Source organism: Staurois parvus, unplaced genomic scaffold, assembly GCF_062004578.1.
Source record: "Staurois parvus isolate SC_StPar_1 unplaced genomic scaffold, SC_StPar_1.0 ptg000207l, whole genome shotgun sequence".
In the NCBI taxonomy this organism is placed as follows: domain Eukaryota; kingdom Metazoa; phylum Chordata; class Amphibia; order Anura; family Ranidae; genus Staurois; species Staurois parvus.
In genome coordinates, this window is record NW_028318003.1 from 7,545,295 (window position 1) to 7,572,395 (window position 27,101).

Genomic DNA, 27,101 nt, shown 5'->3' on the forward strand with positions numbered 1-27,101 from the left:
TTACATAAAATATCCAGGAAATAGGTGGGGGAGACTGTCTAGTGATTCAATTCCTCACCTCCTTCTCCTGTTCTCAGTGTTAATGGGCATTTCGTTCCTAAAAATGTGCATTTTCTCCTTTGCTGACAAATATCCATTGCTACTTGTTTGTTCAACATGATGGACATTTAGAACTCCAGATAAATACCTAAATAAACAGTTTTAATATACAGTATATACACTATATTGCCAAAAGTATTCGGACGCCTGCCTTTACACACACATGAACTTTAATGTGGTTGTAAAGGCTCAAACCTTCTGTATGTAACAGTGCCCCCACCCTCTTCAATACTTACCTGAGCCCCATCGCAATCCAGCTGTCCCGAGTCTCTGCCTCCTCAATGGCTGAGACAACAATCCGGAGCCGTTGGCTCCCACTGCTGTCAGTCACAGCCAGTCAGTCAATGGGGAAAGAGAGGGGGCGGGGCCAACCCACAGCTCCGTGTGTGAATGGACACACAGAGCAGCAGGTGCCCCCATAGCAAGCTGCTTGCTGTGGGGGCATCTGACAGGAAGGAGGGGCCAGGAGAGCCTGCAGGGGACCCGTGAAGAGGAGGATCCAGGCTGCTCTGTGCAAAACCACCGCACACAGCAGGTAAATATAACATGTTTGTTATTTAAAAAAAAAAATTAACCTTTAGAATCGCTTTAATGGCATCCCAGTCTTAGTCCGTAGGTTTCAATATTGAGTTGGCCAACCCTGTGCAGCTATAACAGCTTCAACTCTTCTGGGAATGCTCTCCACAAGGTTTAGGAGTGTGTCTATGGGAATGTTTGACCATTCTTCCAGAAGCGCATTTGTGAGGTCAGGCACTGATGTTGGACGAGAAGGCCTGGCTCTCAGTCTCCATTCTAATTCATTCCAAAGGTGTTCAATCAGGTTGATGTCAAGTTCCTCCTCCCTAGACTTGTTCTTCCATGTCTTTATGGACCTTGCTTTGTACACTGGTGTGCAGTTATGTTGGAACAGGAAGGGCCATCCCCAGCATGAAATTGTCCAAAAGTTCTTGGTATGCTGATGCCTCAAAAGTTCCCTTTACTGTAACTAAGGGGCCAAGCCTAACCCCTGAAAAACAACCCCAAACCATAATCCCCCCTCCACCAAACATTACATTTGGCACAATGTAGTCAGGCAAGTACTGTTCTCCTGGCAACTGCAAAACCCAGACACATTCGCCTGCTTGCCAGACAGAGAAACGTGTTTTGTCATTCCAGAGAACACATCTCCACTGCTCTAGAGTCCAGTGGCGGCATGCTTTACACCACTGCATCCGACTCTTTGCATTGCAATTGGTGATGTAAGGCTTGGATGCAGCTGCTCGGCCATGGAAACCCATCCCATGAAGCTCTCTACGTACTGTTGTTGTGCTAAACTGAAGGCCACATGAAGTTTGGAGGTCTTTAGCTATTGTATCTGCAGAAAGTTGGCGACTTATGTGCACTGTGTGCTTCAGCATGCACTGACCCTGCTCTGTCATTTTATGTGGTCTACCACTTTGTGACTGAGTTGCTGCTGTTCCCAGTTGCTTCCACTTTGTTATAATACCACTAACAGCTGACCGTGGAATATTTAGTAGCAAGGAAATTTCATGGATGGACTTATTGCATAGGTGGCAACCTATCATGGTACCACGCTTGAATTCACTGAGCTCCTGAGAGCGACCCATTCTTTCAAAATGTTTGTAGAAGCAGTCTGCATGCCTAGGTGCTAGATTTTATTTTATGGCTATGGAGGTGATGAAACACCTGAATCCAATGAATTGGAGGGGTACCCCAATACTTTTGGCAATATAGTGTATATATATATTTTTTTTTTTTCCTCTAATTTTGCTCTGCCATTTTCTGCGTTACACACTGTGTCCACTATGCACAGTCAGAAGATTCATCTGCTACTTTTTGGTTCAGTTTTACTATTCCTGAACTGCTTCCATTGTCCAATAAAAGATCCCAGAGATAGGTAACATAGAAAGCTGTATTGCTGAAACAGGAAATGTGTGACCTGTGTGTGTGCACAGTTTCAGATGGAAATCACAAGACTGGCTGCACAGAATTGACACTGCTGGATTGGTGTTTTGGTTCTGTAGTAAGCACATAGCAGTGATATAGCTAGAGGGTGACAGCTTTGCAATAAATAGTGTCGTACTGGTATGCAGATTCCTTATTCTCTTGAAAGGAAGAAAATCCAGAACATAACCCCTAGTTCCTAATCTGGTAAATTTTAACCCTGTGACCTGTACTGCAAACCTAAATATTAGAGATGGTCACTAGACTTTAAAGGTATAACAAAAACTCATACAAATCAACTAACTGAACAAAACATGCAAATCAGAGAATACTGGTTATATTTAAAGTGTTTGTAGTTTCAGATATGAGGGTCTTACCTGTACTTCATATTCCCCTCCTCCACCTGGTTTACCATCACCTTCAGCATCATACTGTTGAAAAATAAAACAAATGCTAAATATACAATCACTTGCCATACATTGCTGAATACATTTAGATTGGATTTTTGCATTACTCTTCAGGGGAAGAATTGTGATTACAGTATATCTGCTTATGTGAGAGATGATTTCTGCTTCTTGAGCATACTGTATATAGTCTGTGTTTCTAGAATTCAATCCAGTACTAAAGACATTTCCGCAGATTTCCACTTGCATACCTTATAAACTGTATTTAATGAGTCAGAAACAATGCATGTTATAAAGTGTCTAGTCCATCTTACATTTGCTATAATGATTAATTAGAATATTCATATTCAGCTGCTTATATCTGGGCAAGTAAGGATGTGATCTGAAATAGAAAAGCCAAATGGACTAGAACATGAGGTTCAGTAGAAAGAGACAGAATTAAGAGTAACATACAACAGAGAGCAGAAAGTCCAGTCTGAGGAACAAGGCAAATGTCAAGGGGTTCTGGTAAAAGCAATAGAAGGGACTGGAAGTAAAGAAAGCTGGGGACGGGTAAGAATAATTGGATTACAGATAGTCACTTAACAGAAATATCCCATTTTCTTAAACCACAGTCACCAGGACTAGCATAATGTCTTCAGACAAGTCAAACCCGCAACCATAGAAAATACATTTACAACATAACTTCAGCCATTAAATGAATAAACTGTTCTGGTGCTCAAAACCAGTAAGTATCCAATACAAAATTTTATCAAAGTGTATGTTAGCTTTCAAAAAAATATGTCTATCCTCAAAGAATGATTCACTAAGTAAATTAAGTAAATAAAAGACTAGACCAGCAATGGGCAAACTACGGCCCGCGGGCCGTATACGGCCCGGCGGACCTTTTAATCCGGAACCGTGGAGCGTGATACTGTCAGGATGGCTGTCAGGATGTGTGTAGGCGGGGCAGCGTGACGAACGTGAGGGGAGCTAGGCTCCTCTCACAGTCCGCCCTGAAGACCAGAACGGCACGGGAACACGGCGAGAGGAACGCGCGGAGCAAAGGTAAGTGAATTGACACAGGGGGGACTTGGCTTACTACTTGGGGGGGAATAGTTATATGAGGGATGAATTAATATGGGGGATGAATTAATATGGGGAATGAATTACTATAGGGGGGATGAATTACTATAGGGGGGATGAATTACTATGGGGGGATGAATTACTATATGGGGGATGAATTACTATGGGGGATGAATTACTATATGGGGGATTAATTACTATGGGGGATGAATTACTATGGGGGATGAATTACTATATGGGGGATGAATTACTATGGGGGATAAATTACTATGGGGGATGAATTACTATATGGGGGATGAATTACTATATGGGGGATGAATTACTATGGGGGATGAATTACTATATTGGGGATTAATTACTATGGGGGATGAATTACTATGGGGGATGAATTACTATATGGGGGATTAATTACTATGCTTACTATGGGGGAATATTACTATACTTACTATGGATGACACATACACATCATTCATCTACTCTTGGTCCGGCCCCCGGGTCCAATATATGAACCCATTGCGGCCCTCAAGTCAAAAAGTTAGCCCACCCGTGGACTAGACGAACATCTAACAGGGAAAACAGGGCATTCTGAAGGGGCTAGTTCAACAAACTCAAACGTAAACTATTTAATATATATAAAAACCTATACTAAGAATATGCTTTCTATAGCTGGCCAGACGTTTACCAATCTGATCATACAGTCTCTCTTATGGAGGACAATTTTTTAGTTTGATTGATCAGCTATAAAAGAATCAATTTAAAGAATAACTGGCTCTACAAAAGAGCATTATGAAAGATGACGGCAAACTTTTGACAGACTTTGACCGGTGAGCATTGGCAAGCTGTAACAGGTTTGTATCGGTTGTTTATTATGGATGGTATGCATGTTTTCAAACTGATCAACATTTTGCAATCATCACCAACATAGTGATAAGAATAAATAAAAAAAAAACAATATCACCATAAGGACAACTTTCTAAAACTTTTACTACATATATGAACATTTGACTTCACATAAGATACTTGGGACACTGTCACTTTGACCAATGAGGGTTAAGTGTTGGTGTCTAACAATATCTCCCAAACATGGCCATACAACAAGTTAACATAAGATATATTGTACATCACATCAGACAATGCTGCCATCCTAATGTTAACTGCCTATCCAGGGCTTCACGTAGTTAAGTGTCTATTACATGTTTTATGGCTTTATGTGTGCTACATTAAACATTTATTCATTCAATGGCTGGATGGTCATGCACAAGGGATCTTTAGGAAACCGATCAGAAATTATGATATTTTTGCCTACCATTAAAAGTACCATCACTATGTTATGCAGGAGCCTGCTAGAATCCTAATTAGATGCATTATATAATTCCACTCCTGCACTTTATATCAGTTTACAAATCTAACAAGAATTGTACATGCAGATCATACGTATGAACAGCTTTAGAAACCCATCCTGTTCTTTTTACCCAAATTATGTATAAACATTTTCAGAGAATCCAGTTTTCTCAAAGTACAGGCTTACCTTTTCAAACATTGCATTGTACTCCTTGAAGGCTTTATAATTGGCTGTGACCCACTTTTGGGCTAGTTTGAAGGCGATTTCCTGTGCTTTGGCAGACTGCGTCTTTGCCAGGCCTATCAGAAACAATAATACTTTACGTTTGCTGCAGAGAAAGGACGAGTAAAGCACTGCTGTATTTGAACATTGATTGCTGAACCTGAAAATCCATTGCTGGCCAACTGAGCTTCAGAGGGCTGGCTGTGTTCTACTGTCAATGTTCTGCCGCCATGGTTGTATTTTCTGCTTTAGTTTCTATGGGTCAGTGCCATGTTCGGAAGGCTGTTGGGAGGGGGGTGGCACTGGGTGGGGGAGATTTTTTCTTTATTACATTTTTCAAATTGCCCTTCCTTCCATATGGACAAATAAGCTGAAATCTGGGGGTAGGACTGAGGAGGGGTGGAGGGTATAGGGTGTAGACACTGTGCATGTCTGGGTCTGACGGCACAATATCTAAAACTAAAAATATACAATAAGTATCCATGACAGTGTTATCATTGCAATTACCACAGTTTTCCATGTAAAGTGGGCAGTATGTAAAGCCAATAAATAATGTGGAAATGTTAAAACCTGGTGCTGGCTTTCTTAAAGCAGTGGGAGTTCTCAGTCAGGTCTTAAGCAGTGTAAAGGGAATGAGTATCATTTGGCAGAGCTCCCAGAATTGGTAGCCAAAGGTCACTGAACTGATAGAATTGGAGGGATTCTGTGGGGTAATTATTAGGTTTGCTTCATATGCCAGTTAAGCATTTGGAGTGATCATACTTATTACCCCTCTGGTACCCTCCAATTGTATTAGCCCAGTGTGTACTTTGTTCAATATTACCAAACCCAGATGAAGGGGGCCCTTTTAACCCCCAAAATACATTGGATTTCCATGATGTAGAAAATAGAATCAGGACTTTATACCATGTGCTTTTAGTGCTTTCCTTCGTTCACACCCAGTTACTACTCAAGTGTTTTAAGTGCTGTCTGTGGCCCTGCAGGAGAGATTTATCTTCACTATTGGTCCTCGTGATCAATGTCTCCGGTACAGGAAAATATGGCAAATTCAAACGTTTTGTGTTGTCCGTCACAGAATCAAGAGGTGAGGGAAAACTTCACAGTGGCTCTGTATAAGCCAATGTGCATATTTGCTAGTTTGTGCACTACATAGGACAGTGCATCAGGCACAACAGATTGGGTGTGGCTGTTGTCAGACTGCCATCATCAACTAAGACCATGCCTCAAAAATAATGTTGCTGACCTATGACATTTGCAATTCCACCCTCTTCCTCCATTTTTGGTCAGTGTCTGGATCTGCCTTTGATCCACTTCATGACGGGAAGAAAAGTTGCCCTTATATACAGTTGCAAGAAAAAGTATGTGAACCCCTTGGGATTACGTGGAGTTTTGCATGAATTGGGCATAAAATTTGCTCTGAATGTCATCTAAGTCACAACAATAGAAGAATACAGTCTGCTGAACATAATACTACACAAATATTAGATGTTGCCATGGTTTAATTGCACATAACATGTAAACATTCACAGTGCAGGGAGGAAAAAGTATGTGAGGCCCTAGCTTAATGACTTCTCCCAGAGCTAATTGGAGCCAGGAGTGAGCCAACCTTGACTCCAATCAGTGTGATGATATTGGATGTGTTGCTAAATGCTGTCCTGCCCTTAAAAAACACGTACCTGTTTTGGGTTTATTGGTTTCAAGAAGCACTGTCTGATGTGAACCATGCCTCGCAGAAAAGAGCTCTCAGAAGACCTACGATCAAGAATTGTTCACTTGCATAAAGCTGGAAAGGGTTACAAAAGTATCGCCAAAAGCCTTGATGTTCATGTGTCCACGGTAAAACAGACTGTCTACAAATGGAGAAAGTTTAGCACTGTTGCTACTCTCCCTAGGCGTGGTCGTCCTGTAAAAATGACTGCAAGAGCACAGCGCAGAATGCTGCATGAGGTAAAGAAGAATCCCAGAGTGTCAGCTAAAGACCTACAGAAATCTCTGGCACATGCTAACATTTGTGTTGACACATCTACAATAAGGAAAACATTAAACAAGAATGGAGTACATGGGAGGACACCACGTAGGAAGCCATTGCTGTCCAAAAAGAATATTGCAGCACGTTTGAAGTTTGCAAAAGCAAAACCAAGATTGAGTTGTTTGGGAAGAACACACAACACTATGTGTGGAGAAAAAAAGGCACAGCACACCAACATCAAAACCTCATCTCCACTGTAAAACATGGCGGAGGGAGCATCATGGTTTGGGGCTGCTTTGCTGCCTCAGGGCCTGGACGGATTGATGGGAAAATGATGGGAAAATGAATTCCAGAGTTTATCAAGACATTTTGCAGGAAAACGTACGACCATCTGTCCGCAAACTGAAGCTCCGCAGAGGATGGGTGATGCAACAGGACAATGACCCAAAGCATACAAGTAATTCAACAAAACAATGGCTGCAACAGCACAGAATACGCCTTCTGGAGTGGCCCAGTCAGAGTCCTGACATCAATCCAATTGAAATGCTGTGGCATGACCTTAAGAGAGCGATTCATACCAGACATCCCAAGTATATTGCTACACTGAAACAGTTTTGTGAAGAGGAGTGGTCCAAAATTACTCCAGATCGTTGGGCAGGTCTGATCTGCAACTACAGGAAATCTTTGGTTGAGGTTATTGCTGCCAAAGGAGGGTCAACCAGTTATTAAGTCCAAAGGTTCACATACTTTTTCCTCCCTGCATTGTAAATGTTTACATGTTATGTGCAATTAAACCATGGCAACATCTAATGTTTGTGTAGTATTATGTTCAGCAGACTGTGTTCTTCTATTGTTGTGACTTAGATGACGTTCAGAGCACATTTTTTTTGCCCAATTCATGCAAAACTCCACGTAATCCCAAGGGGTTCACATACTTTTTCTTGCAACTGTATTTGATGTACTCTGAAAGAAATGACAGGCTCTTCTAAGAATTTTATATTTTTTTTTTAGGTGGGAAAAAAGCAACTGTCTTACATCAATTCCATGACTGGGACAACAGTGCCGTTCAATGGAATGCACATGAAAAATCTCTAGAGCATAAACATTTCATGCTATCTTTTAATATAAGAGGAAAAGTAATTCAAACAGTTCAGCAGTAGAGCAAGCGTTATATTTTATATTTAACTCTCACCTTCAATTACCATGTGCTGTAAAGGTGGCCAGCTATTAGGGAAATCCCACTGCTGTCCAGAGTTCTTGAAAGAAGTTGGAAGGCCATTTCTGTAATTCAATGCTTCACTGTTCTGAAACAAAAAAACAGAAAATTTTTATCTGCATTGTAAAGATTGCGTAAATCCAAAGTGTTTAATGTATTGCATCTACACTATGTGTATGCAAAATAGTATGCAAAAACCCTCAGCGCAATGGACCTCCTATGAGACAAATATTGCAGCTAGCATGTAATGTGTTCCCACATGTAAACCATAAATCAAAAAAATTCAGCACAATACTATAAACTCAAATACGGTGCTACTAATATCCAACATGCATAAACGAATAGTGAAAACAAAAATTGTGCTTGTGACAATATATGTGCTACATCAAGTATATATCAACACATACATATGAATACCCATAAAACCGCATATATCAGTGCAAAATGTATAGTGTACACAAATATCAAATGAACTGTTCTAAATAGTGAACTGTCCCTTTAACACTCCAATATCTTTACATGTGCTTGTGCGGTATATCTCCTGTGCATCGTATACCAAATATACCATCAATAAGTGTCCCAAAATTATGATTTCAAAATAATGGTGAACCGTCCCTTTAAATCTGCTGTACTCCAGGTGAGTCTCTGTGACCATGCTACTGTATACACATGTACGGTGCTCCTGTGTCACCCCTTAGTGCTCATCCACCTCTGACACACTATTGCGCTCACCTTCAAGTTTGACCCGAAATACCAGGTCAAACTACTCTTTTCCCTTTAACCCGGGAGGGTATATTGGTACCAAGATCTTCACCACCGTCAGCACTTAAAATCTCCATCAGGGTACACCGATGATGTCAAGCCGCAAACCAAAAGTGCGCATGCCGCCATTTTGGATAAGGGAATCCTGCACTTTATTCTACAGTTACACAATATAGTGAGTTTTTACCCTGAGGTGTCCCAGATGGACACTTTTAAATGTGAGTTTATTGGATTATTTTAATAAAGTTGGTTTTATTTGGCAATACTTCACTATATGGAGCATTTTTTTAATACGTTTGTAGAGCGTTCTGGAGATTTTAAGTGCTGACGGTGGTGAAGATCTTGGTACCAATATACCCTCCTGGGTTAAAGGGAAAAGCGTAGTTTGACCTGGTATTTCGGGTCAAACTTGAAGGTGAATGCAATAATGTGTCAGATGTGGATGGGCACTAAGGGGTGACACAGGAGCACCATACATGTGTATACAGTAGCATGATCACACAGCCTCACCTGGTGTACAGCAGATTTAAAGGGACGGTTCACCATTATTTTGAAACCATAATTTTTGGACACTTATTGATGGTATATTTGGTATACGATGCACAGGAGATATACTGCACAAGCACATGTGAAGATATTGAAGTGTAAAAGGCACAGTCTACTATTTAATTTAATATCTGTGTACACTATTCATTTTGCATTGATATATGCAGTTTTATGGGTATTCATATGTATGTGTCTATATATATTTGGTGTAGAACATATTATTGTCACTAAAATAGTATTGCGCTGCATTTTATTGATTTATGCATCTATACTATATTGCCAAAAATATTGGGACGCTTGCCTTTACACACACATGAACTTTAATGGCATCCCAGTCTTAGTCTGTAGGGTTCAATATTAAGTTGGCCCACCATTTGCAGCTATAACAGCTTCAACTCTTCTGGGAAGGCTGTTCACAAGGTTTAGGAGTGTGTCTATGGGAATGTTTGTCCATTCTTCCAGAAGCACATTTGTGAGGTCAAGCCCCTCCCACTGTTAAGCATTTGGCCACACCTATTTTTCCATGACGGTCTACGCATGCCGCATATCACTTCCTCCCTCAAGTGTCCCTCATTCTGAAGTTCAAAGGTTGTTAAGTATCCTGGTGGTCGTTGACTTTGTCTGACAGTGGATATGATTGGGGGGTTCTGAGAAATGTAGTGTTTCAAATTAAGCTATGCAACTATGCAGAGACATAGATTCAGTCCTTACTGCCTACCCTGGGACAAGCATTGTTCAGCTAGGAACACATAGGACTATGGGAAGTGATATTGGTAATTATTTCTTGATTAAAAAAGAATGACGATTTTCTTTCTGTGCTTTTTTTAAGTAAACATCTAACTCTCAAGTATCTGTGCATGTCCTCTTATTAAAGTGTAATTCCAAAATTTTGACATTCACCCACCTCTCCCCACCACTTATTCCCTCCCAGGTATTCTTTTTTCATTAAAATTAACCCTAAACATAACTTTTTCCTGCAGTCTTCTATCTAGTATGGGCAGCACAGTGGCTAAATGGTTAGCACTTCCGCCTGGCAGTACTAGGGTCATTGGTTCGATTCCCAACCACAGCACCACCTGCCTGGAATTTGCATGTTCTCCCTGTGCCTGTGTGGGTTTCCTCCAGTTACTCTGGTTTCCTCCACCACTCCAAAGACATGCTGATAGGTTAATTGGCTCCTGTCTAAATTGTCCCTAGTATGTGTATGTATGAATGTAAGTTAGGGACCTTAGATTATACGCCCCTTGAGGGTTAGGGACTGATGTGAATGTACAATGTATATGTAAAGCACTGCGTAAATGGATGGGGCTATATAAGTACCTGAAATAAATTAATCTAGTCCACCTACATATTGCAACTTCTTCTTCTTCTGGCAGCGGTGTCTGGGGACCTGCATTCTTCCAGCACTAAGCATTGTTCACACAATGATGTGAGAGCTCCACTTAGTCCTGGAGTGCTGTGAGCCCAGCCTTCGTGAACATTTATCCCCTGGGGGAGGGGGGGGGGAATGTAAATGTCAGGTTGGGCTCACAGGAAATGGGTAGAATTGCCCAAAAGGACTGCCAGTGCTGGACCAAGCAGGAAGTCGGGAACAACACTATAGTCGGGAACAACACTACAGTGTTGAGTGGGTAGGATTGGTACTAATTTTTCTTTTTTTTTTTTACAGTAAGGAGGACTGAAAATACAATCCTGTAGTTCTATTTAACTGCCCATACCCCATTAAGTGCACTGGTGCGATTTCAGCAGTGATTTGGGAATTTAAATTGCACCCGAAATCGCATCTAATGAATGTGAATGTCAGTGTCTTAACATCTGCAATTTTCTGCAGTGCGATTTCTAAAGTAGTTCTTGCATTATTTATTCTGCAGTTTTGTTGTGATATCACATACATAGAATATAATGGAAATCGCAGTGCAAATTGCAAGAAATCGTTGAAAATCTTCACAAGTAGCAATAAAGTCTTCAGAAATCGCGCTGAAATTGCATGCAATTTGCACAATTTTAAATTACACCGCTTTGACCAGTGACTTACTGTGAGATTGTAAGTCGAGTAAATAATTTACGTTTGGGGGTGTCTATAACAAGTACAGAATGTTATTTTTACAGTGCATAACAAATCATAATAAAAACATGCAACATACCTCCAAATAGGAAACCACTTTGTCCACAATTTCTGTGTTTTCATAACATGAAGCCCAGAGTGGAGACAAGTTGCTGGGATAAAAGTTTGGATTCCTTTCCTGATGTTCTGTATTGTAGTCCAACCAGACTCCTAGATCTGGATCCCAGAGCACAGCCTGCACTGCTTCGAGACGCTGTTTTAGGGCCTCTGAAAACCTTGAAGCCATTTCTGGCATATCTTAAGACCAAGTAACAGAACACAGAACAAGGTTAATATAACAGTCCAGTGCAAACAGGTTACTTTAACCAAAAGCTAGAAATATTCAGAAAATGTGCTTAATATAGCAGACAGAATTCACGCCTGCTCTCCATGAACCATTACTACCATCTTTCTTAGAAGGCAAAACCTTGATAAGACCAGAGCAGATGGTCTACTTAAACATTAGCATAGCACTGATGACTAGGGATGAGCAAATCTGCCCGGGTTTGATTTACAACTTGGCCTAAAAATGTAAAAAAATAAATAAATAAATAGAACCTTTCCCTGAACCCCCTTAAGTCTATGAAGGTTTGAGGGAGAAGTGATTTTTGATATTCAATTCAGTTCATTTTGTGGGGCTAGTCCACAAACTATTGTCAGATTAGAGGAATAGGAAGCCATGAACTCACAGGGATACATACCATTGGCAATGTGAAAAAAAAAACTTAATATACAGCAGGAAGAATGCCTTTGTATGTGGCTTTGAGGGTTACATTGAAGATACACAAATCCTATAAATTACAGGTTTGGGGGTGTGATAAAGCTGTATGTGGTGTTATGAAACATTATAATTTTCACAGACAGCCTCAAAGAGGAGAAGGGGCAAGACGGCGAATTGGTAATGCTGGCAGACACCTGGGTGTTCTGTGCCTGGGAGGATAGAGGTGTTGGAGGCTCTGTCAACTACCCGCTGTTGGTGCTCTCACTGTATTGGTTTACTGCAGCAGAATGCTCATTGACTCATTGTGCTCAGATGCAGGTGTGGTCTTTTTAACTCCTTTTTCCATAGTTTCTTGGGTTCCCACAGGCCCCTGGGCTCCTAGGCACACCCAGGGAATATAATTTTCCTGTTTCCCACCCTCTGTAGCTCAGAAAAAACACACTTGATGAGGCAGAGGTGGCTGGACATGTGACCTGCAGCTAGGTGTGGGATACTCCACTGTTAGTCCTGGTGTAAAGGCAGCTAGGTAGAAGCCCAAGAGCATGCAGCTTCTACGGAGGGAGACGGGTCCCTTTGAGAACGTGCACGAAACACGTCCAGGAGGAGCCTACGTGCTGACTTCATGCCGCCGAGTCCATGGTTATGGTCCGGCATTCATATTTGTAAGTGCGGCCGTTTCTTATCTTTCCACATGGATGTGTTTGTTTCTTTTAACAGTAAATTACTGCACTATGTGCCACCGTTTCTGGGATCTGGTTTGTGAGCTCTCCTTTTAGGATCAATCTGTGAAAGACCGTTATGTCATCCCTATAGCGAAGGAGCCGCACGGTTCTGTTCACAGCCTGGTCTGTTTTATTTCTGGTGAGTGCATATTTGTGGAGGATTGTCACAGAGGTTTTTTACCCCACAGATATCATTTCACCTCATGACTGTTTGCGAAATACAGTTGCAGTTTTAAGGATTATTTTACTACACTTAAAGACACGACACTTGGGACTTTTTATTCATGATTGCTCAATATTATTTGTTCATATTTGTTCATGCATGTTTATAACTTTTGGAATATGTTTACACATATAATTGTATATACATAGCGCTGCACTTTTTACGGAAGACCAACCTACTGCAGGGATAAAAGCTTCAATTTCCACCATGGCACTGCAAATTAAGTGGGGTGGACGGGGTCTCCAGCCATCTGCCTGTGGTACCAGCACTGGAACTTTTCCAGCACACATCACTTGTGGTGCCTGTTCGCCCTTTGAATCCAGACCTACCCTGGACTTTACCGTGAGAGATGCTGTTGCAGAGGCAAAGCACAAGTAGCTGATAATGTGGTATAGTGTTTACTAAAAAATAGTGGTCGCTCTCTAGTATCTGTGCCTACAGATCCAATAGAAACACATTGTTCTAATGACCCCATGTGAGCTTCAAAATCACATGCGCACTCTTTTGCCATTTTGACCCTGTTTGCAATGTTAATTGTACTTTGCACCTGTTTAGTGAAATTCAAGTTAATACCCTTTGTCTGATCATTCAGCAGATCCCCCTCCCTTCCTTCATCTATTCCCTCCCTCCCTTTTCTTCCTTCCTCACTTCCTTCCCTCCCTTTCCTTCATTCCTTCCTCCATCCATTCCCCCCTCCCTTTTCTTCCTTCCTCCATCCCCTCCCTTCATTCTTTTCTTCCTTCCCTCCCTCCCTCCCTCCCTCCCTCTTTCCTTTCCTTCCTTTCACTCTCCCTCCCTCCCCTTCTTTCCTTTCCTTCCTTTCACTCTCCCTCCCTCCCTTTCTTTCCTTCCTTTCTTCCTTCCTTCATTCATTTTCTTCCTTTCTCCATTCCCTCCCTCCCTCCCTCCCATTTCTTCCTTACCTCCATTCCTTCCTCTATCCCCTCCCTTCATTTTCTCCTTCCCTTCCTCCTCGTCTTTCAATCATTCCTTCCTTCTTTCCCCCTTCCCTCCCCTTCCTTCAGTCCTTCCTTCCTTCTCCATCCCCTCCCTTTATTTTTTCCTTCCCTTCCTCCTCGTCTTTCAATCATTCCTTCCTTCTTTCCCTCTTCCCTCCCCTTCCTTCAGTCCTTCCTTCCTTCCTCCATCCCCTCCCTTTATTTTTTCCTTCCCTTCCTCCTCCTCTTTCAATCATTCCTTCCTTCTTTCCCCCTTCCCTCCCCTTCCTTCAGTCCTTCCTTCCTTCCTCCATCCCCTCGCTTCATTTTTTCCTTCCCTTCCTCCTCGTCTTTCAATCATTCCTTCCTTCTTTCCCCCTTCCCTCCCCTTCCTTCCTTCCTTCCCCTTCATTACTTCGTCCCTCCCTTTTCTTCCTTTCCTTCTTTCCTTCCCTTCCTTCCTTCCTTCATCCATTCCCTCCCTCCTTCCTTCATCCTTTCCCTCTCTCCCTCCCTTCCTAACTTCCTTCCCTCCTTTTCCTTCATTCCTTCCTCCATCCATTTTCTTTCCTTTCTTCCTCCATCCATTCCCTCCCTCCCTCCATTTTTTTCTTTCCCTTCCTTCCTCCATCCCCTCCCTTCATTCTTTCTTTCCCTCACCCCTCCTTCCTTCCCTCCTCTTCCTTCCTCCATCCATTCCCTCCCTCCATCCCTTTTCTTTCTTCCTTCCTTCCTTCCTTCCCTCCATCCATTTCCTTCCTTCCGATATAAGGGGGTACTACAGGTTCTGTTTATTCATCCTAATCTAATGACAGCCCAACATATACTAGTGCTCCCTGTTCACTCCCTACTGACACTGTCCACTGCCCCCACAAAATCATTGTGAAAAAAATAATACAGAAATAAATTGTAAAAAATAATTTAAAAATTAGATAATAAATTAAAAAATGCTGACTCCCATGCCATTGCTTTACTGACACAATAATAATAATAATAATAAAAATATTAATTTGTAAAAAAAAATCATAAAATTGTAAAAAAATTTAAAATAATACTAATAAAAATGAAGAACTACTGACACCACCTATTGACACCATCCTACACATATTACCCACCGCCATACACTCCTCTCCCTGTACATACTACCCACTGTCATACACTCCACACTACACATTCCCTATTTAACATTACCTCATTCTGCACTATATAAGTCATCTCAGATACTATTTCACCACACCCATTTTAAGCCACACTCAATTTTTAGCGTATATTAAAACACACGGCTTCACTCTCATCCCTTCCTCTCTCTCTCACTCTCTCGCTCTCACATCCCTGCTCTTTTTCACCCTCTCACTCCCCTCTCTCTCTCTTTCACTTCCCCCACATGGCAGCCATCTTTAAACCTGAAAGTGCCTAGTGGCTTTTACGGAAAGAAGCCGGGAACATTCATGCAGTCTTTGCTGCAGTAAATATTTAAATTCCCCTTTTATGCAGCTGAGCTGCAATATATAGGTAGGGTGTTGTGTGGGTATGCTTGAGTGTAGGCGGGGGCACAGGGGGCCCCATTATCTGTTACAGCCCGGGGGCCCCATGAGTTGTCAGTCCGCCCCTGGTGTCATGCCAACACTAAAGCATCCTGAGACCAGTCATGTGTGGGGTTTCTTCTCAGCCAAGGGAGTGGGCTCACTTACAATTTTGCCTAAGAACCAAGGGTTGACGGACCATTTGGAAACTTGGGCACTGCCCGAGGGCCCGGGGTCAGTAGGGGGCCCCATGAGATTCCCCTGGTACCTTTTTCATAGGCTTTTTTGAGTTTGGGCAAGGACACAGGGGCCCCATGATCCCCTATTGCCCGGGGCCCCATGAGTTGTCAGTCCGCCCCTGCTAAGAACACAGTCATGAATAAAGAATGGTACAAAAACATCCTAAGAGAGCAACTTCTCCCAACCATCCAAGAACAGTTTGGTGAAGAACAATGCCTTTTCCAGCATGATGGAGCACCTTGCCATAAAGCAAAGAGATAACTAAGTGGCTTGGGGTCCATGGCCAGGAAACTTAATCCCATTGAGAACTTGTGGTCAATCCTCAAAAGGCGGGTGAACAAAAAAAGCCCCACAAATTCTGACAAACTCCAAGCATTGGTTATTCAAGAATGGGTTGCCATAAATCAGGATGTGGCCCCGAAGTTGATTAACAGCATGCCAGGTTGAATTGCAGAAGCCTTGAAAAAGAAGGGTCAATATTGAAAATATTGACTCTTTGCATAAACGTAATGTAATTGTCAATAAAAGCCTTTGACACTTATGAAATGCTTGTAATTATACTTCAGTATACCATAGTAACATCTAAAAACACTGAAGCACCAGGTTTTGTGAAAATTAATATTTGTGTCATTCTTAAAACCTTTGCCCAGGGCTGTACACAAAGGTATATACAGTAGGTCACCACACTGCAATCTACACTATAGCTCAGTATAGTATAGTATAGTATCTCTCCCAACACAGATTTGTTAATATTCCCAAACCAGCTCCAAAACAAAGGGACAATATGGCTGCTAGGATGCTATATCTTTATAATGGGGGCTGGCGTGTCCATTCTTTCTGATTATAGGCTCTCAGAATCCCATATGATCAGGACTAGGCAGTGACTGCGCTCAAGTGCCAATTTGTTCAATACATTCAGAGTTTCACTGATCTGTTAAACTGTAAGATTCACCTCAAACCAAAGGTGGCTTTAAACCTGAACCTCATCCCTCAGTGAAATGTTTGAAACCTGGAACAAACTCTGTTCTCTTGTAATCCATTCACTATTCTCTAGTCGTTGTGTTTATATAACTTGTAAAAAATCAGCCCTGCATGCAATTAGTATGTGTCTTTTATTAAATCAGTTTGGTTGATGATAGACAACAGATTGGTTCATCATGCCTAGCAGTGAGAACTGGTATGATGACTGGGCTCTATGATCACGGTAATTTCTAGGTATGTTTGTCCTCTGTTCTTTTCATGACTAACCTATAATAGAGAAACATCTCTAGAGACATCTCTCAGGAAACGGAGGTTAATATTTGCACAGGCTCACCAAAATTGGACACTAGAAGATTGTAAAAATATTGTCTGGTCTGATGAGTCTCGATTTCAGCTGTGACATTTAGATGGTAGGGTCAGAATTTTGCGTAAACAATGTGATAGCATTGATCCATCCTGCCTTGTATCAACGGTTCAGACTGGTAGTGGTGGTGTAAGGGTGTGGGGGATATTTTCTTGGCACTAGCAAGGTGTGCCTAATAAATAAAGTAGCCGATGAGTGTATGTCTAGCTTATGTGAAGTATAGACAGATAAAATTGTCAGCTTATTCGCCCCAATACAGTTTTGTAAGTAATAATTTTCTCAATGCAGACAATTGTCCGGTTCCTCCAGAGGTTGCTAGGAATTTCATGAGCAATGAGTAATTTCTGCCTCTCAGATAAGTTCCCACTGATACCAGTAATTTATTTAGCTATATATAAGGGGATAATTCTTCCCAATATCACAAGTGATATAGTGATTTTTAGCAGGGATTCCGTGGGACTAAAAAGTTACTGCAAGGGTTCCTCTGTGTTGAAAAGGTTGGGAAAGGCTGCTCTACAGTGATGTAGGAGGAAAGACATGAGAGAAATTGTATTACAAATTGTTTAGAGTCGAAAGACTCAGTAATCACTGGTGATATTAGTTCAGTTTCAGTGATCATGGCGTAGTCCAGATAAAAGTCTTCACCGTCCTTTTCTGCCTGAGCATGAAAAAATCCCCTTTATTTTCAGTATGCTGAAGTGGCCGGCACCACTGTTTTTATAGCAATAATTTGCTGTAAATATAGAAGTATCTGATCCTCAAAGATGGCAGACAGCTGCTCTGGGTGCAGAGCGTAGCTTGAGAATGTTTCAGTTTGTCTTCCCTTTCAGCAGCCTGCAAATACTTGTCCATTTTGCTGTTATATCCAGGGTCCAAAAGATTGGTTACCAGTTAGATATCCCTCTGTCTTCGACCTGGAGACTCCCATCATTTAGAAAGCAAGCATGTATCCAGCCATGGTAACCAGTTTGCCTGAGCCCAAGAAACTCTCCATTCTCACTGCAAATTGTAATCATGGTCATCCTCTTTTCCAAGAAGCTGAATCTGAACCAGGGGCGGACTGACCATTTGGAAACTCGGGCACTGCCCGAGGGCCCGGGGTCAGTAGGGGGCCCCATGAGATGCCCCTGGTACCTTTTTCATAGGCTTTTTTGAGTTTGGGCAAGGACACAGGGGCCCCATGATCCCCTATTGCCCGGGGGCCCCATGAGTTGTCAGTCCGCCCCTGATCTGAACTATATTCCCTTCCTACTCTTTTCACTCCCCTCTTTATTATAATTATAATCAGGGCCGGGGCTACCACTAGACAAACAAGGCAGCCGCCTAGAGAGAAGCCACAGCTAGGGCCACTGATAGGGCAGTACAGCCGGCCCCATTGTAACATTAATTATATTTTCTCTGGGCCCATCAGTTCACCAGAGGGGCCCAGGAGGCAAGGAGCAGAGAGGGACTCTTTTTTAAATTTCAGGTACAGGTGGCTCGCTGCGTTTTGCAATGCTGATCAGTGACAGCCGGCCGTAACAGCTCACAGCCTTTCACTGGCGAAGTGATTATCCTTTCCTCCTCTAGCACCGGTCCTGATCATAACTTCCCTCCTGCACCCCCTCCACTTCTTCTTGGACTGCATCCTTCCTACATTGTTCTCAGTGATGTCAGAACTGAAGGCAGTTCCTCTTCCTTGTCCTTGTGTGTGAGGTTGATTAGTGATGCCTCTTAACTTACAACCAATGACAATGAGTTGAGGATTTGAAAGGAAACACATCTCCTTGATGAGCTACCACTGCCTGGGACATATTCCACTTTCCATAGCCCTGCTTTACTTCCATGGTGTATTAGATAGTCTTTGATCTCTTTTGTAGCTTACATAGGAATCCAATCATAAACAAGGTAACATTAAAGTGATATTAAAGCTTCCTTTATTTATTTATTTTTGTTTAATAAAATAACAAATGTCATACTTACCTGCTCTGTGCAGTGGTTTTGCACACAGCTTCCCCGATCCTCTTCTTTTCGGATACCCTGCCAGCGCTTCTGGCTCCTCCCCCTCGAGCAGTGCCCACAGAGAAAGCTGTTTACCCTGAGGGTACTGCTACATGCTCACTCCTGAGCCACTGAGGAGAATGGGTCCGCATACAACCAAGGCTACTGTGAACATTGCTGGATCAGACGGGGCTCAGGTAAAGATTGGGGGGGGGGCTGGGTTGCTCCCTGCACACAGAAAGTGTTTACCTTAATGCATAGAATACATGAAGGTAAAAAAACCCTGAGCCTTTAGGCTGCACTCACACTTGAGTGTTTTGTAGCTTGAATCTCCAAAAAAGCTCAAACTTAAAAAATGAATTGTTCTCTATGGTGCCTGTTCACACCTGACTGCGCAAACAGGCTTCATAATGCACAATTGATTTTTTAAGTTTGAGTGTTTTTGGAGCGTCAAGCTACAAAACACTTAAGTGTGAATGCAGCCTTAGAACCACTTTAAACCTTTTTAAAAAAGGTTGCACATCAATCAATGTAGTAGGGTAGGTGATATAGCTTCTGCAATCAGGTTCAAGATACCCATGTTTTACAGGAGACTCGGAAAATATGTTCCCCTTCCACATGGTTGGATGACTGAAGTCAACACAGCTGCTCTTGGATACATAAATATTTAACTCCTTCAAATGAAACCCCAATGAGTAAAAAGGAAGAATGGATGACAACAGAACATGATCTGATCCACATTTACAATTGTGCAATAGTGTGCAGAGTATGGTTTACAAAAGTCATTCATCTCTAGTCACAACAATATGGGTAGAACCATAACTGGCAGTCCTGATGCTAATATTTCATAGAGAAACTAGGCAATACTCCTAGCAGTTTATCTCTACACCTGGTAGGACTCATTTACTAAAAGAGTATATGCTGTTCACCTAGCAAAGTGAAGGTTACCTTGCAAAGCGTACAGCAACTTGGCTTAATAAATACGGTGAAGCTGTGTTCACTGTCAATACCCAATCAAGTGCAAGGAAAATTTAAAAAATAGGATTTTGTTTGCACATAATTGAATGATTGAAGTGGACACATTCTTACAAAGTGTACAACCTCTATTACTTTAGTAAATCAACCCCCTTGTTTTTGTGAGTGTTCGTGGGCAGCAAATACAACACTGTCCTAAAGTAGGCACTTTTACATTTGCTACTAACATTTCAAGTAAATTGTAAGGAATATTGTACGGAATATTTTAAGCAGTAAATTGACATTTAGTGTTTTATAGATTAAACCAAGTTCTCAAATTAAAAAAACATGCTTTTGTGTTGTCCCCAAAAATATAATAGATTTGGGATTGTATGAGGTTTAGCACCTACATATCTAAATGTGCCAATTATTTTTCATCATTATAAATCAGTAGCCTGATCTCTATCACTGAAAGAGTTGGGTACATATTATAAACTGTATCTAATATCTCTTAGATTGTGGGCTCCAAGGAGCCCTCCTAACCCTCTTGTATTGAACTGTATTGTTGCTGTATTGTCTCCCATTATATTGTAAAGCAATGAGCAAACTGTTGGCACTATATAAATCCTGTATAGTAATAATAATAATATCTCACCTAGATCAGTGTAGAATTTGACCAATGTTCTCTCCACACGACACAAGATGGCATTCAAGTCCACAGGAACAACAGAGCTGGTTTTTGTATCTAGCAATGTATTTGTGGAACCATAGAACCAACGGGTAGAAAAGTCCCAACCAGACTCCGCAGCAGCTGCAAGGTCCGAGTACAACAACTCCTTTGCTTCTACATATAAAAGGAAATTCTGCTAGCACACAGGGCTTTTATGATATAACATCAACAACAATAGAAGAAAGATACAAGCAAAGTCTTATACCTTTTGTCGTAAGGTTTTCCGCAAGCTCAAAATCTTTAGAATAAGACTCGGGCCTGTAAATATCAGAATTTTTTTTTTAATATTACAGATTTATACCTTAATATTCTTCTACTACTGTCAAAAACAAGGTTTCTGTTCAAGGCGATAATAAAAATAGACCTCTACAGATGTACAAGAAACTACAGATAACCAAACGTTTTATGCCACTGCCACAACCGTAAGGATATTACATACAATTCTCTCAGAAACACCGGCTGCCGATTCCACCTGTGGAGCAGTCATCAACTAGTCAGCCAGTCCCAGCTATTAGCCATTAAAAGCTATAATATATATATATATATATATATATATATATATACAGTGAGGAACAGAAGTATTTGAACACCCTGCGATTTTGCAAGTTCTCCCAGTTAGAAATCATGGAGGAATCTGAAATTCACATTGTAGGTGCATTCCCACTCTGAGAGACAGAAACTGCCCGAGTGCCCGGGGTCAGTAGGGGGCCCCATGAGATGCCCCTGGTACCTTTTTCATAGACTTTTTTGAGCTTGGGCAAGGACACAGGGGCCCCATGATCCCCTATTCCCGGGGGTCCCATGAGTTGTCAGTCCGCCCCTGGGTACAGAAGCCTTTGTTTGCAATTACAGAGGTCAAGGTTTCCTGTAGTTCTTGACCAGGTTTGCACACACTGCAACTCGTCCTGTCCCCTTCCCAGAAAAGCACCCCCAAAGCATGATGTTACCACCCCCATGCTTCACAGTAGGGATGGTGTTCTTGGGATGCAACTCATCCTTTTTCCTCCACACACGACGAGTGAAGTTTAGACCAAAAAGTTCTACTTTGGTCTCATCTAACCACATGACTTTTTCCCATGCCTCCTCTGGATCATCCAGATGGTCATTGGCAAACTTCAGACGGGCCTGGACATGTGATGACATGTGATGACTTGAGCAGGGGAACCTTCCGTGCAATGCATGATTTGAAACCATGACGGCGTAGTGTTCTACCGGCATTGACCTTTGAAACTGTGGTCCCAGCTCTCTTCATGTCATTAACCAGCTCCTCCGTTGTAGTTCTGGGCTGATTCTTCACCTTTCTTATCATCAGTGATACCCCACGAGGTGAGATCTTGCATGGAGCCCCAGTCCGAGGGAGACTGACAGTCGTCTTTAGCCTCTTCCATTTTCTAACAATTGCTCCAACAGTTGATCTATTTTCACCAAGCTGCTTGGCAATTGCCTCGTAGCCCTTTCCAGCCTTGTGGAGGTCCACAATTTTGTCTCTGGTGTCTTTTGACAGCTCTTTGGTCTTGCCCATGGTAGTAGTTGGCGTCCGACTGACTGTGGGGTGGACAGGTGTCTTTAAAGAGCTCAGACAGGTGCTACTAAGTTAGATTAATGAGTGGAGTAGAGGTGGACTTTTTAAAGGCACAGTAACAGGACTTTGAGAGCCAGAATTCTTGCTGTTTCTTAGGTGTTCAAATACTTATGTTCAGCAGTGCAAGACAAATACATTCTTTAAAAATCATACAATGTGATTTCCTGAATTGTTTTTTTAATTCTGTCTCTCAGAGTGGGAATGCACCTACAATGTGAATTTCAGACCCCTCCATGATTTCTAAGTGGGAGAACTTGCAAAATCGCAGGGTGTTCAAATACTTCTGTTCCTCACTATATATATATATATATATATATATATATATATATATATATATATACAGTTGTGCTCTTCTTTGAAACCCCTGCAATTCTTTTGTCAGTTATGGCTGCAATCTTTCTTGCTCTACCTGACCTTGGCTTGGTTTCATGAGATCCCCGAACTTTCCACTTCTTAATAGGTGATTTAACAGTACTGATTGGCATATTCAATGCTTTGGACATCTTTTTTATGTCCTTTTCCATTTTTATAAAGTTCCATTACCTTGTTATGCAGGACTTTTGACAGTTTTTTTCTGATTACCATGCCTCAGTATCTAGCTTAGTCAGTGCTTCCACGTAAGAGCTAAAAAACCCATTGACTATTTATGCACTGACACTAATTGCAATTTAAAAAGATACAGATGTGGGACATTAACCTCTAATTGGCATTTTAACCCGTGTGTGTCATCTTGTGTGTCCGGACCAAGACCAAACATTCCAGGGTATGTAAACTTTTGATCATGGCCATTTGGGTAATTTCTGTTATCATTATGATTTAAAAAGGAGCCAAACAACAATTTGAAAATAAATGGCTTCAATAAAAGAGCATTTTTTGGCATGATCAGTCATATTTTCAATATCAATGCCAAAATTTCACAATTTCTGCGAGGGTATGAAAACTTTTGAGCAGAACTGTATCTATGTAGAATATATATAGTCTGCACCCCAGGAGCCACACAGTTCAACATTATTTTATCTATGGAACTGTATACTTTGGATCTGTTACTCCCTGAACATGCTACCCACTCTGACCCCCATTTCCAACCTGTCTAATTCCCTGTAACTATGAGGTTGATTTACTAAGACTGAAGTGTGCAAAATCTGGCGCAGTTGTTCATAGGAGCATATCAGCTTCTAACTTCAGCTTGTTCAATAAAGCTTTGACAAAAAAAAACTGGAAGCTGATTGGTTTCTATGCAGAGCTGCACCAGATTTAGCACTCATCTATATACTTCTGCCTGACCCTTGTCTACTTGATTTCCCTTCTTCTCTGTTTATATTTAGATTGTTAAGCAGTTAGTTTTCTAGTTTTCCTGTGTGTTTACTGCTGTACTTATGTTTTATGTCACTTGTGTTCTTGTGTTCATAATAAATTGCATTGCTTAACTTTTAGAACTGTAGGATACCAGCATGAAGAATCCTGAACTGCCCTGAGGTCAAACAGTTTATAACATTTACTGTTTTTTGAAGGACACTGTCATGAAAGATTGTTGGAGGCGGCCAATAATGAACTCTCCTTTGAGAATGCTAGTCCTTATGCTGTCATTCTGATACTTTGACCTCACTGCTGTCGCTGACCCAAAACAAGTACAAAGAAAAGTAGTTTTAACACATTTCTGACCCTGATTTTACAGCATGTTTGTTCTGGGACTATGGCTGAAACATACCGAAGTCAGATACAGCCAGGAATCTTGGATTTTCACAAGACTTCCTGTGCTTTGAATGACAGTAGGGACAAGGGAGGTCACATTGCCCTTCAGTGGTACCTCAAAAAATTTAAAGTCAGCTGCTACAAATACTGTAGCTTCTCACTTTTAATCCAGCGTCGTCCTCAACTGCGCACCGATCTTTGGGTCCCCACTTCCGGCATGTTTACTAATGGAGCCAGCTGCGAGTCCTAGTGGCTTCACAGCCAGCATTCTATTGAGCATGTGCAAGCCAGGCTGCGCTTCGTGAATGGTCCCTGAAGCCTTCTGCGACGTGTGACTTGTCCCAGAAACCTGCAGGCAAAGGGAGGGGGTTGGGGCCTAACACCCACTCGGATCGTCTATGCTAAAACTTGGTACCTGCTCCCCCCCAAAAAACAAATTGTGTCCAAAGGTGTTAGAGGAGACAGAAAAACTGAACTTCCCCTTTTGGTGAAATTCCACTTTAAATTCTCATTTTAGGCAGCATTCATTTATTTGATGGTTCATTTGGTGCTCAATAAATTTAGAGTTAACCATTATTAATGACTCTAGATAGATACTTCCCCAGCAATGTAGAAGTGATTTGATAGCTTTACATCCACTCAAATCACTGCTACTAGAAAGCTGGCAGCTGGCCGTACAAAAGTAAACAAACCCCAGCTGTTTCAGCAGCTCAAGGGTTGTTTGCATGCTAGTGCTTCTGCAATAGCTATGGTGACAGCAGTGAAAGGGTTAAATGGTTCATCCTCACTTCCTTCTCTGATAACAACTCTACAATTTTGGCTTGCTCTTCACTATGACGATAGTCACCAGGACAAAAATGGAGGGTTAAAGGGGGCAGAGACAATAATAAAAACTTGACTGGGTATCTAACTAGGAATGCACTGTTACCCTTTTTTGTTCGGCGAGTACGAGTACCGATACTTTCGGTGATACTGATATATTGCAGTGCAACTTGCGTCCATTCAACATGTGTGGACACAAATTGCACTGCAAAGAATGTCATGAGATTTTAACAGGAATGCGGTATAATTCCTGTCCAAATTGCATGTGGTTTCCCCACTGCTCGTGTGTGAACCCAGGCTTGTCAAAACTTGATTTCACACGGGAGCAGTATGGGAAACCTCCCTGTGGGTTGGGATTCTGATTTTACACACTCCCCCCCCCCCCCCCATCCTGACACCATAAGCACAAGGCCTGCCAGCCAGCATGATCTAAAGATGGGGCCCCTGTCCCTAGAGAAGATGGGGTGGTGTATGGAGGAGACAGGGCTGTCTCACTCACCCAGGAGAAGGATCAGGTTGCTGGAGTGTAGGTACTGGATCCTGACCAGCATGGCCTGGCCGTGCCACCATATTGTGTCCCTTGTTGTAGCCAGTGAGGAAGTTGACTCCTAGCTGGAGGTGGAGCTGTCACACAGGTCACTGGAGCTCCTTCCAGCAGCACAGACACGGCGATCAGCACAGGAGGCTTCATGCTCCCCTCCATGTATTCTCCGGTGGACATCTCTTTGTGAAGGGGGTGGTGGGGGGCTGGAACATGAGCCTGCAGTGTCCTCTCCGAGTGTTATACATGCAAGGAAAGGTCTGGGGATTTGAAATCCCCACACTTTCTCTCCTCTCCTTGCAAGGATGACAGTATGGGCTAGATGGCTTCTGATTGGTCAGCACAGTGACTGTACTGACCAATCAGATGCTGTCTAACCCATACTGTCACCTCTGCACTAAGAGGAAAGAAAGCTGTGGGGATTTCAAATCCCCAGACCTCTCCTTGCTAGGATGACACCAAGAGAGGATACTGCAGGCTCGTGTTCCAGCCCCCACCACCAACTTCACAAAGAGATGTCCACCGGAGAATACATGGGGAGCATGAAGCCTCCTGTGCTGATGATCACCGTGTCTGTTCTGTGACAGCATGGGTCTGTGACAGGCTTCCTGCACTTCTCCTGTGTGAACTAAGGTTATGACAAGCCTGGGTTCACACAGGAGCAGTGGGGACCGGCATACGATTTGGATAGGAATCTTACCGAATGCAATTTGCGTCAATTGATGCAAATTGTACCACAAAGTATCGGTTTCAGGTACCGGTATCAGTATCAGTGCATCCCTATATCCAACACTTTCCTACTTTATCCTAAACTAAAAAAAAATGAGTTTACCTCTACATGCACTTTAAGCTGTTAAGTAAGTCTAACATTACAGTAAGAATCTTCTCACCTTGGTTCCCCTACTGGCACATAGTAGCGATTTAGTGTGTAATTGTTTCCATTGAGTGGCACTGATATACTCCGATTATTCATCCAGAAGTCATACTCTTTTACCAACAGTGGGATGGTTTCCCTTTGTGAGAGAAAGATTGTCAGAATGTAAGTTCCTCTTCTCTACTTTCATAGGATAGGTCATACCAATAACAATATATCAAGAATGTACCTGAGAAAGGTAAGGTTCTTTTGGCTTTCCATGTAGCTTTCCATCATTAAAGTAAGGAATGGTGGTTGGCTTCTGCGAATGTAATATGTTCTCCCTCCATTAGGGATCATTCCATATCTGAAATTAAAAGCAAAACCTCTGAAACTGCCCTATACACACATACAGTACATTTCCCTTTCTGCTCTCCTTACTGTGTATTTGCTTCTTCTTTTGTCACTGTACTCAGTTTAATTTCCCCTCACCTAATCTTGTTTTTATGTGATGGCATTAATACATGGCCCTAACTTGGATTGATAGACTTAGCCCAGCTCA

The 27,101-nt window shown here is 42.0% G+C and overlaps 1 protein-coding gene across 1 annotated transcript in view; it reads right to left on the reverse strand.

Moving 5' to 3' along the window:
* Positions 1-27,101, reverse strand: part of TREH (trehalase) — a 50,763-nt gene that overhangs the window by 2,994 nt on the left and 20,668 nt on the right. Inside the window, exons 7-14 of the mRNA XM_089678610.1 lie at positions 26,790-26,906; positions 26,577-26,699; positions 21,255-21,307; positions 20,975-21,163; positions 11,714-11,931; positions 8,238-8,349; positions 5,041-5,153; positions 2,421-2,474 (exon numbers count right to left, since the gene is read on the reverse strand). Coding sequence (XP_089534736.1) covers positions 2,421-2,474; positions 5,041-5,153; positions 8,238-8,349; positions 11,714-11,931; positions 20,975-21,163; positions 21,255-21,307; positions 26,577-26,699; positions 26,790-26,906 — 979 coding nt within the window. The remainder of the gene's footprint in view (positions 1-2,420; positions 2,475-5,040; positions 5,154-8,237; positions 8,350-11,713; positions 11,932-20,974; positions 21,164-21,254; positions 21,308-26,576; positions 26,700-26,789; positions 26,907-27,101) is intronic.